Below are 14708 nucleotides of genomic sequence, written 5' to 3' on the forward strand. Positions count from 1 at the left end.
AATTTCACACACAGCTGATTGAGGTTCCTGTTCACTTAGCACAAGTCATTATCCCCAAGCGAAACAGATAAAGGAAAGATATGTAATAAAAATTCAGGAGAGAGCCCCCATGAAACAAGAGCATGGTTCTACTACTCACTCTTCTCTCAGTACTGTTACAAGAGTTCTGCTCTGAAGCCCTGGCCAGGTGCCACAGTAAATAGTTTAGGACCAAACAGGGATCTTTAGTGCGACGCTTCACTGCCCATATGGGACAGACAAAGAGACCAAATGCTTCTGTGTGTTTGAGCGGCTAAGATTAGTTTATTTGTGAGGCACTCAAATATTCGAGAAACCCTCACATTGGATATTATGAGGCATCTGTCTTCAAAGGATTTGGCAAGAAAAGAGGTGCTTGAGAAAATGCCAGTCAGAGAAATCTGTTCACTGTTCAAACTGTGCTTTCAACTGGGATAGGAGGATGGGGATTTGCTAGTGTTTGTGCTCATGATCCACAAAATGGACCCAAGCATTATGGACTTTGAACAAAGAGTACACGCTATTTACTTTTCATTTATCGTAACATTTTACCTCCAAAAATCAAACTTGATGTCCAAGAGCTTGCGGTCTCCTGCTGTTAGTGTTGATTGTTTGAATTTGGGATGAGAGGATGATTGGGATTAGGTGCATTAGGTGCCTGGGATGAGAGGAGGATTGGGATTAGGTGCATTAGGTGCCTGGGATGAGAGGAGGATTGGGATTAGGTGCATTAGGTGCCTGGGATGAGAGGAGGATTGGGATTAGGTGCATTAGGTGCCTGGGATGAGAGGAGGATTGGGATTAGGTCCATTAGGTGCCTGGGATAAGAGGAGGATTGGGTTGTGCCTGTGCACATGCATGATGCAATATGTGCGACCTTCCCATGTCAATGCTTCATTTTGGATCCAAATAAAGTATTTGAAATGTGTGCGTTTCACAGATGGCTGCTTTGAGATCAACAGCCAAGAGAGTCGCAGAAGACTGAGCATGCATATCCATCTGCCATGATCCAAATCATCTACCCCCCTACTCCTCATCCTTTGCCTCCTCTTCAACTCATAGTCCTCTGTCCAGAGTGAGCCTACGACAACTTAATTTCCATGATGTCTCTGGGTGGTCTATCATAGTGATGGAGATGAGGAGACATTAACTGTGTTCTTTAATATTCAGAATCATTAAGAGCATCTTGACTGGCTGCAACACCGCTTGGTATGGCATCTGCTTGGCATCCAACCGCAAGGCGCTACATAGGGTAATGCGTACGGCCCAGTACATCACTGGGGCTGAGCTCCCTGCCATCCAGGACCTCTATACCAGGCGGTGTCAGAGGAAGGCTCTAGAAATTGTTAAAGACTCCAGCCACCCAAGTCATAGACTGCTCTCTCTGCTACCGCACGCCAAGCGGTACCGATCCTGGTGTGTCTGAAGAAAATCCCAGGATTCAACGTTGGGGGATAGAATCCCGTGTTTGCCCAGGGCAGCATTGGCGGGAAAGGGATCAATCAGGGGCTCGTGGGAATTTCTGGCACTGCCGAACTATCAGATAAAGACTATGAGACATCTGGGTAAACTTCTAAGGGCTTTATGTATTTAATGACTGGAGGGGGTGAGGTTTCATCCAAAGCCAAGGAGTGGATATTGGGTAAAGCTCTAGAACGGAATTTCCCCCACCACACCACCAGAACAGGGGGAATGGTTTGACAGACGCACCTCAGAGTCTATGCTCGATTGAGAATGAGATTCCTTTCTACATGTATAACCGAGAATCATCTCTTTCCTTGAATGCGACTGGAGCTGGATTTAGATATGACCTAGATTTAAAGGAGTAAGTAAGACTGCTGCCCTCAAATCAGAGTTCTTCAGATACCGCCGATCCAAAACATTCCTTAAAACATCATTGTAGACCGTCGCCATCTATTTAAAAAATATCCCCTCTCTATCTCTATAACAGACACATAGCTCTGTCTATCAAAGAGACAGAGAGAGAGAGAGAGAGAGAGAGAGAAACAGAGAGAGAGAGAGAGAGAGAGAGAGAGAGAGAGAGAGAGAGAGAGAGAGAGAGAGAGAGAGAGAGAGAGAGAGAGAGAGAGAGAGAGAGAGAGAGAGAGAGAACTAATCTCACTCTCACACTCTCTGAGTGCTTGACTAATGTATTATAGAGCCATGTGACCAGGACTGGTACAGGACAGCAATCTGAATTACTGTTAGCCAGACTTTTAGCCAACCAGAAGTAGGACGCACTGGGTTAATAAAGTGGAAAGGGGTTTAATAAATGACAGGAACGAGCTGATGTCCTGCCCCTCAGTGACATGACTGGGGACTGGGGTGAGGAGTTGGTGAAGAGAGGGAGGGGATGGGTGTGGTGGTATGCAGTTGGGCTGTATGGTAGGTCCCAACAGCTAGCTCCGTGACCACAAAGCCCCGTGGTTAAGGTTCTGTGTATTACTCTGTACAACATCTGTTATTATTTTATCCGTCATGTTTTTTCTCTGCTTTGTCATGCTGACAATGTTCATTCTTTCCAGTAACCGCTCTGAATAAGACTGACCTTTTATTTGCTCCAGGGGTCAAAAACCTCTCAGAGCGTGCAATAGAGGGAGGGAGGGAAATAAAGAAACTAATTTTGGTCACAACAGTGCTGGGGGAAGATCCTTCCTATCCCTCTCTTGGTCTGTGCTGGCAGGCAGACGGGCGTCTTCCCAACAGTCAGCTAAAGTGAGGCAGGCAGGGCAGGAGCCTGCAGCTGTCCACAGCCCTGCTTAAAAAAGAAAACAGACTGGAACAGCCCCCGTCAACCTGTCCCCGTCCTCTCCAACCACTTTAGAAGCCCTCCCTTCCCTCCACCCATGGGACAGTCACTCACCACTCCAAGGGGGTGACAGCCTTGCACGATTTGGCTGGTTCAACAATATACACACAGATGGGTTCTCCACTGCTCCCTCATGCCATACATCAAGTCCAAACAGGAGGTTTAAAAAATAACAGGTTTGTTTTCAATCTTCCGGGATAACTCTGTAATGAGCACAATGCTGTAATTGCTCATTTGCCTCTCTACCCCACTCCCCCCTTTAGTCCGCTCAGACCCCTCAGCTCATGTTTCAGGCTGATGAAATGTGTGTGTGTGGGGAACTGAAGCTCCAGCAGCACTACACATGAACTACACTAGCACCACAACACACTACACATGAACTACACTAGCACCACAACACACTACACATGAACTACACTAGCACCACAACACACTACACATGAACTACACTTGCACCACAACCCACACTACACATTAACTACACTAGCACCACAACACACTACACATTAACTACACTAGCACCACAACACACTACACATTAACTACACTAGCACCACAACACACTACACATTAACTACACTAGCACCACAACACACTACAGGATAGAGCTAGGACAATAAACCAAAAATGATTGACCATACCAATCTTTTATCCTGATATCGTTCATTATGATACGTAGCCTGTACTAGAGAAAGGTGAAGTTTGACATGAAGTAAGTGTGTTAATGTGGGTGATTGTTCATGGGACAGTTGATGGCTACAACCATCAGACTCGTAGTAAGTTAGTAGTTTAAAGGAAACGTTTAAAAAACTTGTTGCACATTAATGTTATAAACTATCCTTCTATTTATCATTATTGCATCAATTCAGGCAATGTATCACAATGTGGATTTTTTAGGTCCATATCGCCAAACTCTACTACAGGAGAGCTGACCAAGATTCCCATCATGCCACTCTCTATCTGTGTGTTCCCCATGTTGTGACTGACGACGAAGTTCATTGTGTTGCAACGTTCCTCTCTGATTCTATGAATAAACATGTCCTCTTGGCTGCATTCGCAGCAGAGAACCGCTGACCCTAACGGTTCTGTGGTAGCGGTTCCAGAACACTGACCCTTCAGATAGACTATTTTACGCCCAGGGATACGAGTAGGCCTTTAGGAGACATACAGGAATAAAAGTGGACGTCAGTGTGCTGTAGGACCAACACATCCATATTGGAATGAGAACAGGAAACGACAATGATGCTCTGATGCGCTGCTAAAAGAGGACACGGTTATCTAATTGAGTTATCACAGGCAAGCCTGACAGAGTCACACACTTAGAACCTATGGTGAGTTGTCCGTCAACTGGCATTTCACGCCTGGCATTCAAAGTGTTGACCCTAAATCCAGTGGTGAACTTTCCTCAACGCGAATCACGTCAGCCACACGGACGATTAACTCTTATCTGACTGGGGCGAGGCAGTCTCTACATTATAGATGCATTGCTCTAGCGAAGGAATGAGTCTCCTTCACTGGTTCTATTTGTCCAGCATCTTTGATGGTACATCCTGGGTCCTTCTGAAAGCAACAGTTGATGAGAGTTCAATGTTGCCACACAGCTGAGCTGACTTACAGAAGAAAACCTCGAAACATGTTTATTACAATGTGCATCACAAGAAATACTGCAACAACGCCTTATAAGTACAACAATACAACGCCATATGAACAGGACAGTACATTCGGAGAATAAGCTTTAGAGGATTTAAGACCTAGAGCAGGTTGACAACATGATCCGCTCTGCATTCTTGCCAGATTTCTGTTATGAAGTTTGAACTCATGAACGTCAGTAGATGGCTCCAGTTCTTTTGGAGGGAAGTTCGGAGTGGAGGGATTTAGGCCTCAGCCTCGTATTATACTATTCCATGGAATGTCCTGGAAGAAGAGCCTTGCATTTCATCAATGGAGCAAAACACCCTGGGGTGAAGATAAGCAACAGTCAGGGGCTTGTTCATCTTCTCAATGATTCCCCTACACCTCAGAGAAGCAACAGTCAGGGACTTGTTCATCTTCTCAATGATTCCCCTACACCTCAGAGAAGCAACAGTCAGGGGCTTGTTCATCTTCTCAATGATTCCCCTACACCTCAGAGAAGCAACAGTCAGGGACTTGTTCATCTTCTCAAGGATTCCCCTACACCTCAGAGAAGCAACAGTCAGGGACTTGTTCATCTTCTCAATGATTCCCCTACACCTCAGAGAAGCAACAGTCAGGGACTTGTTCATCTTCTCAAGGATTCCCCTACACCTCAGAGAAGCAACAGTCAGGGACTTGTTCATCTTCTCGATGATTCCCCTACACCTCAGAGAAGCAACAGTCAGGGACTTGTTCATCTTCTCAAGGATTCCCCTACACCTCAGAGAAGCAACAGTCAGGGACTTGTTCATCTTCTCAATGATTCCCCTACACCTCAGAGAAGCAACAGTCAGGGACTTGTTCATCTTCTCAATGATTCCCCTACACCTCAGAGAAGCACACCAAACCAGAGAGCAGGCAGTGTTGAGATTTGTTCACCCACACATCCACGGGGAATTCAATAACAGGGGAAATAGATAGCTTCATGGATTTATACCAGTTGCTAAGCAAAACTGTCTTGTAATGACAGAATGCCACTCTCTCTCCAAAAACTCCCACCTCCACAGAGCTTCTCCACAGAGCTTCTCCACAAGCCCCACCCCCAGTCGGTCTGTCTCTGTCATGCTACACCATCTGACTGAAGACACCCTGGAGTAGGAGACATGAGACTTGGGGGAAATAGTGACTAAAGGCAGACACGTTCTCCGTGATATGTAGGCCTATCATTTATGTTTGAAATCCCCTGGAGGAGCCCAGACTTTGTGTCTAGGCCTCATCTTGACGTTCAACAAACAATGATTGAGTACGATGTAAACAGCATTGCCAGTTTTGCTTTTACATAGTACTATATTTACAAGTCTATTGGAACAGTAGCGTAGTTCGACGACAGAGGCATGTTGTACTATCCAGGGAGGGAACGTCATAACTGTTAAAGATTGTCATCTGCTATGAGCGCAGCTAAAGCATGCATCTAATTTCACCTTTGGTGACCTAACCTTGCAGCGACGGCAGACGCGGCAGCAGCTTCCCACACCATCAGCGCAGAAGGCCATCGCGCAAACTTCAGAGCGTTGGATCAGTTAGTCCTAACTTCTTTGTAACATTGTAACTGTCTCGGGGACTTTCAGCCTAACCGCGAGTGACAGACCACATCACAATATTTCCCTCAGCAAAATGTTTATCCGGCACTAGACCATCAGTTTGTTACACAGTAACAACTCAGCATCCTTTATTATCATTATTATTATTATTATTACAGCTTTGTCACAAACAGTTAATCTAACCCTGGGTCCATCACAATATAATGAATCACAATGAGGGCTAGCCAATGGCTACCTGAAGGCTTCATGTGGTTTTGCCTGGGCTGTGAGATGATTCCCCTCATTAACGCAACCTTTAAGAGCTTCCTATGATTAACGTGACATGATAAAGTAGGCTTTATGAAAACAAACCAACCTTCATAATGCCGCAAGGTGTGTTCACGCCTCCATGACTCCTTTCGGCTGAATTGTCACGGCTGCTGCTGCCAGTCCAAGGACTCCCGTGGTCCATGTACCTTCCGTTGGTGTAAACTCCCTCTGCCCCATAGACCGGGTGCCCGTGGGCAAAGGCAGCCGCCGAAATGTCCAGGTATGCCCGGGTGCCAGTCGGAGGCAGCACGGTGGCGTCATTGTTGTTCAACCCCGCTATTTGTGTCGCGTCCTGTGCCCGAGAGGCTGCAATGGTAGGATTTAGCAAATGTCCCGACACAGCCTCGGAAGCGTGTACCCCTGCCATCATCCACGGACGTTAGAGCAACACATTCAAAATAGTACATTGACCCATTGTTTCAAAACATGAGTCCACGGCTGTGTAGACCACATAAGATCATCAGTCCACCGACGAAGCGCAGTCCACTGAATCTAGGACAGACTGATTGAACTGTCCGCGTCTGGCTGAACAAACTCTTGTCGCTCGAAAATGAACAGATGGTGCTCCGTATGTGATCTGGTGTGATTAGCTAACTGCATGGATTCATAAGGAGTCCCCTCAGAAACAGTTCCGGCTAATAAAAAGACGTTAATTTGCGTTTACACGCGCTTTCGTTTTCCCCCAAGCATCTTGTTTGCGCCGAGGCTGCATGCAGAAGACCGTCCTACTGTTCTATTCGCCTGTTCCCTACTCTCCTATCCGCTCGTATAGATGATAAATCAGAAGCTTCCCCACGTGCATCCGCGGGTTGCAGCTATATACAATGCGCTGTTATGTGAGTTGCTCGCTTGTCCCCTCCCTACAAGATCCATGTCCTTGTGCGCTCATTCACACACACACACACACACACACACACACACACACACACACACACACACACACACACACACACACACACACACACACACACACACACACACACACACACACACACACACACACACACACACACACACACACACACACACACACACACACACACACACACACACACACACACACACACACACACACGTACACGTACACTTAAATTATTCATGTTCCTCACACTGAAATGATTCATGTTCATTCATACCACAACTTGTAGCCTAAGCCATTTCCAGGCTAAAACACATTAACTTATTAATAGCAGAGGAGGCTGGTGGGAGGATCCATAGGAGGACAGGCTCATTGTAATGGCTGGAATGTTTGATTTGTTTGTATACCATTCCCTCTATTCCATTCCAGGCATTACAACGAGCACATCCTCCCATAGCTCCTCCCACCAGCCTCCTCTGAGTATCAGGGGAATGTGAGTGTATTTGCATGAAATATGTCTTATCATTAGGCTATTGCCTAAGGCTTTTATTTGTTATATCTGTTATCACAGCCAAAACTTCGATCAGGGAGACTGGTTATTCCAGAGTGGTGCAGCAGTCTAGGGCACTGCATCTCAGTGCTAGAGGCACCAATAGAGACATCCTGGTTCAAATCCAGGCTGTATCACAACTGGCTGTGATTGGGAGTCCCATAGGGCGGCGTACAATTAGCCCAGCGTCGTCCGTGTTTGGCCGGGGTAGGCCCTCATTGTAAATAAGAATTTGTTCGTAAGTGACTTGCCTAGTTAAATAATTCATTCAGAAAGTCCCCTAAATTGCATTAAGTACAAATTGCCCTTTCTGGTGGCAAGGGCAAAAATCTCGATTGATGCTGATGATCCTCATATTATATATCCCTATGGGCGTTATCGACTTAATCTCAGAACCCAGAACCAAATATTACATGCAGTCTCTTACTGAGACGACTATTATTTTCAGGCCAGGCTTCAGTCCCAATCAGAGAGGGAGTGGCATAACATCAACACTAATCCACAGAGAATGTCACATGGCTTTCACTCACATAAACACCACACCAGGCACCTCCACATTATTGATTGGTGAGAATGAAAAGCACAGGACTCAGAACAGACCTATCCTTGCTGTATATATTCATACTGTAGAACAAGTGGTACACAACCAATCCCTGTGCCACAGTTCAGAATTCAAGTGCTGCAGATAGAAACCCACAATATCTGTAATGATTCTGTCATCAATTCTGACCACAAATTAGCTAAATCACTTTCACTGTCGTCATTTAACAAATCTGAGAAACAAGGGGGACAGTTATCTCTGTGCAAATCGCTGATGAATTCCACAAAACATCTTTATCGATCTAGTTCAACCCCATCACACGACTTCACAGAAACTCATCATTCTGTTAAAGTGTTTCACCCCTAATGATGCAGGACAAACCCACTAACATGGTTTCATTCCAAATGGTACCCTATTCCCTATATAGTGCACTACTTTTGACCACAACTCATATAGGGCTCTGGTCAAAAGTAGTGCATTATGTAGGGAATAGGTTGCCATTTGGGACAAAACCGGGATCTTCGCCATCAGGAGAGGGACGCAATCAAACAAGCTAAGGGTCAGTATACAGACAAAGTAGAGTTGCAATTCAACGGCTCAGACACGAGAGGTATGTGGCAGGGTCTACAGTCAAATCACGGACGACAAAAATAAAACCAGCCCAGTCGCGGACCCCGATGTCTTGCTCCCAGACAAACTAAACAACTTCTTTTGTCACGCCCTGACCATAGAGAGCCCTTGGGGTTCTCTATGGTGCAATAGGTCAGAGCTTGACTAGGGAGTGTTCTAGTCTAATATTTCTATGTTGGTGTGAGTATGGTTCCCAATTGGAAGCAGCTGATTATCGTTGCCTCTAATTGGGGATCATACTTAATGTGGTCCTTTTCCCACCTGCGTTTGTGGGATATTGTTTTGTTTTCAGTTAGTGCCTTAATGCGCTCTGTACTGGACTTGATTCTTTGTTGTTTTTGTTAAGTTTCACTTTGTAATAAAGTATGTGGAACGCTATTCACGCGCCTTGGTCTACTCCTCTCAACGAACGTGACATCTTTGCTTGCTTTGAGGACAATACAGTGCCACCGACACGGCCCGCTACCAAAACCTGCGGGCTCTCCTTCACTGCAGCCAACGTGAGTAAAACATTTAAACTTGTTAACCCTCGCAAGGCTGCCAGCCCAGACGGCATCCCCAACCGCGTCATCAGAGCATGCGCAGACTGGCTGGTGTGTTTACGGACATATTCAATCAATCCCGATCCCAGTCTGCTGATCCCACATGCTTCAAGAGGGCCACCATGGTTCCTGTTCCCACGAAAGCTAAGGTAACTGAGCTAAACGACTATCGACTCGTAGCACTCACTTCCGTCATAATGAAGTGCTTTGAGAGACTAGTCAAGTATCCTATCACCTCCACCCTACCTGACACCCTAGACCCACTCCAATTTGCATACCGCCCCAATAGGTCCACAGACGATGCAATCGCAATCACACTGCACACTGCCCTAACCCACCTGGACAAGAGGAATACCTATATAAGAATGCTGTTCATCGACAACTGCTCAGCATTTAACACCATAGTACCATCCAAACTCGTCATTAAGCTTGAGACCCTGGGTCTTGACCCCGCCCTGTGCAACTGGGTCCTGGACTCTCTGACGGGACACCCCCAGGTGGTGAGGGTAGGAAACAACATCTACACCCCGCTGATCCTCAGCACTGGGGCCACACAAGGGTGCGTTCTTAGCCCTCTCCTGTACTCCTTGTTCACCCATGACTGCATGCCCATGCATGCCTCCAACTCAATCATCGACACTACAGTGGTAGGCTTGATTACCAACAACGACGAGACGGCCTACAGGGAGGAGGTGAGGGCCCTCGGAGTGTGGCATCAGGTAAATAACCTCACACTCAACGTCAACAAAACAAAGGAGATGATCGTGGACTTCAGGAAACAGCAGAGGGAGCACCCCCTATCCACATCAACGGGACAGTAGTGGAGAAGGTGGAAAGTTTTAAGTTCCTCGGCGTACACATCATGGACAAACTGAAATGGTCCACCCACATAGACAGCGTGGTGAAAAAGGCGCAACAATGCCTCTTCACTTCAGGAGGCTGAAGAAATTTGACCTGTCACCAAAAACACTCACAAACTTTTACAGATGCACAATCGAGAGCATCCTGTCGTGCTGTATCACCGCCTGGTACGGCAACTGCTCCGCCCACAACCCGTAAGGCTCTCCAAAGGGTAGTGAGGTCTGCACAACGCATCACCGGGGGCAAACTACCTTCCCTCCAGGACACCTACACCACCCAATGTCACAGGAAGGTCAAAATGATCATCAAGGACAACAACCACCCGAGCCACTGCCTGTTCACCCCACTATCATCCAGAAGGCGAGGTCAGTACAGGTGCATCAAAGCTGGGACCGAGAGACTGAAAAATAGCTTCTATCTCAAGGCCATCAGACTGTTAAACAGCCATCACTAACATTGAGTGGCTGCTGCCAACATTCTGACTCAAATCTCTAGCCACTTCAATAATTAAAAATTGGATGTAATAAATGTATCACTAGTCACTTTAAACAATGCCACTTTATATAATGTTTACATACCCTACATTACTCATCTCATATGTATATACTGTACTCTATACCATCTACTGCATCTTGCCTAAGCCGTTCAGCCATCGCTCATCCATATATTTATATGTGCATATTCTTATTCATTCCTTTACACTTGTGTCTAAAAGGTAGTTGTTGTGAATTTGTTAGATTACTTAGATATTACTGCATGGTTGGAACTAGAAGCACAAACATTTTGCTGCACTCACATTAACATCTGATAACCATGTGTATGTGACTAATTACATTTGATTTGATTTGAGGAATGATGAACAATAAACACTCAGATAATACAGTTCAGTTATTATAACACACTGAAAGGACAAATCACACCCCAGCCAATTGGAAGGAGAGAAATTGTGTGCTGCTGCGGTAGAGATGCTCAGAGTGTTTGGTCATTATTGTCGAACCAAGTCACCCAGAAGTGGCTTGTTTTTTGTCAGAACAGACTAATCTGAATCCTGCAGTATGGATGAGCGGTTAGATCCGCTGCTCTGTGGTTTTCCACGACATTGATGTGTCTTTGAATTGAAGGAGTGTGAACTAGGATAGAGTGTGCATGTTTGTGTGTGTGTGTATATGTTTTCTTCCTTTCTGTAAACTTAAATGAGGGCAGTAGCATACATCCTGCAGCTGCCTCATCCGCCTTACACCAGTCAGTCTGCCAGTCAGCCAGCCAGCTAGACAGCCAGCCAGCCAGCGGGTCAGTATATGTACTCATTGACCAGAAACTACTTCTCAATGTGAATTATTTATACACAGCTGATTCTTCTAGAACACAGTAGTTCAGATGCTGGGCTAGAGAGAGAGAGAGAGAGAGAGAGAGAGAGAGAGAGAGAGAGAGAGAGAGAGAGAGAGAGAGAGAGAGAGAGAGAGAGAGAGAGAGAGAGTGAGAAAGAAAGAGAGACAGAGAGAGGGAGAGCAGTAGAGAGAGGGAGATGTTGGTGGAATGAACACATTGGGGAGGAAAATTAAGAACAATGGGGTGGATGGAAAGATTGAGGAAAGGTGAGAAGGAGAGATGGAGGTGAGGGATACTACTGATGAGAAAAATAAGTCAAGAAGGAAGGGGAGAGGTTGGGGTGAGGTAGCTCTCTCTCTGTCTCTGTCTCTGTCTCTCTCTCTCTCTCTCTCTCTCTCTCTCTCTCTCTCTCTCTCTCTCTCTCTCTGATTCATGTATTATGCATCTTCAGAAATAAGTCCTGCTCCACGCCTTCCAGCCAGGCTGTCTCACTTTAATCTTCAAATTCCTTTGGCTCCCACGCCTCAAACAGGAGCCCCTCCAGGACCCACACGGAGGAGCCACACTAGGACTTATTAACCAAGGACCTTATCATATGCTGCATCACTGCAAACTGGTGTGCTAACACTCCTCCAACTTAGGGAAGAAAGACGTGAGAGCAGATGAGGATGGTCCTACTCTACTGGGGATGAGAATGGAATTATTATTAGTGAGAGCTGGAGAGAGAGAGAGAGAGAGAGAGAGAGAGAGAGAGAGAGAGAGAGAGAGAGAGAGAGAGAGAGAGAGAGAGAGAGAGAGAGAGAGAGAGAGAGAGAATACAAGAGAGGCTGTGAGAGATCAACAGAAAAGGAAATGGAAAGCAGTTGCAGTGTTGCTTTCCATTTGACTATCATGCCACTAACAATTAAATCACACCCTGGTTGATTTCCATTGAAGTTGCTTGTAGCTTCCTGTGACAGGAAGTGAACCGGAGTTGTGCTGTCTCCCTTCCCCTCCCTTCGACCCCCACGTGAACCACAGACATATGAAGGGATAGCCATCCATACACCCCCCTCAACCCTGATCCCTCAAGCCCCTCTCCAGGAGAAGCCAGATAATATTTTGCTGTATATATGTGACCCGGCCATATCTTGTATTGAAGACATTTGACTAGACGTTACGACCCTCTTACCTCATTCAGGCATGGTGAGAATGATTATGTATCAATACAGGAAATCAAGTTATTGATTACAAATGGATAGGGTATTCTTGTTTACCAATGCACAACATATAGAAAATAATAGCTACAGGGGTTTGTCTACATAAGAGAAGCAGTTCTACCTAACAGAATCAGTTGAAGATGCCACGTCTTGTCAGGGGGAATAGTGTTTGTTACGAGAGGGAACTCTGACACAGGATGAGGCTGAATAGTCCCCAAAAGTGTCATTTGTTTATTTGTGAAGTGAGCTGAGACTCCCCGCAGCAGGGGGTGTGGGGGCATTCCTCCCAGAGCATAACCACCATACTTTCTGTTTCTCTTACACATCACTTCCTGTGCTCACTCACATGACCTCTGTGGAGGGAGGAAATTAAACTCATTCCTTAAACACCCTCCATGTTAACACTCTTTACTTATCAATCAGAGCAGGGCTGGGGTTTTCTGTGCCCCTTGTGCCTCGGTTGGACCTCCTTCCACTGGCGCCCCTAATTACTGGAGTTGATACAGAGATTCATTTGTATGCATAGACTAATACGATGGTAATTAGTGCCAATTTGCATCTTAATTATCTGATGAAAGGTGTTTCCTGGGGAGGACGTGGTTAAATATTCACATGTTTGACCTGTAGGAGAGACTGAGAGACAGCTTTATTGAGCTGGGATGATGATATGAACAAAAGGGCTCATTTGAAAAAGCACGTCTGTCGTGGTTTTTCTATTCCTGTTACAACATGTTCATCTCGTGACATGTCCCACATGCATCCTATGCATACTGCTGACAGGCATTATGCTTTGTTTCAATGTTCATACCATTCCCCGTGTTATTGCAGAGTGCAGGAATCACATTGGGCACTGAGGACATCTAGTGGTCACAGGGTAGAACGAGAGGACGGATCCCATCTGCTCCATTGTAAAAGCGGTTCATTTCAGTCCTGTGCAGCGAGGCTATACATAGCAGCTGGTGGGTGCCAGACTTGCAACTCTCCCAGAGCCTTTTATCTTGAGTATATCCAATCCAATGTCCAGTAAGATATGGCTGTGAATACCTTATAATACTATATTTATATAGTATAACTTATTATACTACAGTATACAATATTCTACTGTAATCACCCCACACATTCACCCTCTGATTCAGAGGGGGAGGGTTAAATGTGGAAGATACATTTCAGTTGAAGGCATTCAGTTGTACAACTGACTAGGTATCCTCCTTTCCCTTTCACACGCCCTAAATACTCAAACCGTTTCCTTTGCTGGAAGTACTGCTTTATTGTGTCAACGTTTCCGGTAATATTTCTGTTTGTTTTATCTGCAGAATTGTCTGTTGTCAACTGAAAGAAAACAGCGGTGTCCTCCTGTATACTGCATGTTTTCTATTTATTTTTCAATTGCCAATTTCGCCTTACCGCTGTGTTACATTGAATTGTATTCTCTGTCCAACGCTTTTAAAGCTGTTGTTGTGAATATTGAACAGTAACCAAGCAACCACGTGCAGTTTCGTATCCAAGCAACAGTCGCTCTCTGACCTCCAGACATGTCTAATGTTTTTAAAAATGGAAGAAAAAAAAAGATTAGAATATAGTAAATGTGATTGAGTTATTTGTTGAGAAGGCAAACAGTGGGTCTTGGATCTGTCTGTTCCATAGGAGATTGACAATCATAATATATTTTATAGTAATCAATGGGGTCATAGTCGATTGCAGTTCATGCATTAGGTTAATTAAATTGTCTAATCACTTTTCCATGTCCCTTGGGCCCTGAGTGACAGGAGAGAAAAGCCCCTCTGGCATTAAGGGGACAGTACATACCAGTCCGTTACTGTGTCTCAGAGACAATATGTGTTCCTGC

The 14708-nt window shown here is 45.5% G+C and overlaps 1 protein-coding gene across 1 annotated transcript in view; it reads right to left on the minus strand.

Moving 5' to 3' along the window:
- LOC118372171 (inactive phospholipase C-like protein 2) overlaps positions 1–7213 on the minus strand; it is a 95287-nt gene extending 88074 nt beyond the window's left edge. The window contains exon 1 of the mRNA XM_035757965.2: positions 6398–7213. Coding sequence (XP_035613858.2) covers positions 6398–6721 — 324 coding nt within the window. The 5' untranslated portion in view covers positions 6722–7213. The remainder of the gene's footprint in view (positions 1–6397) is intronic.
- Positions 7214–14708: the final 7495 nt, after the last annotated feature.

Source organism: Oncorhynchus keta, chromosome 5 (assembly GCF_023373465.1).
Source record: "Oncorhynchus keta strain PuntledgeMale-10-30-2019 chromosome 5, Oket_V2, whole genome shotgun sequence".
Classification (NCBI taxonomy): domain Eukaryota; kingdom Metazoa; phylum Chordata; class Actinopteri; order Salmoniformes; family Salmonidae; genus Oncorhynchus; species Oncorhynchus keta.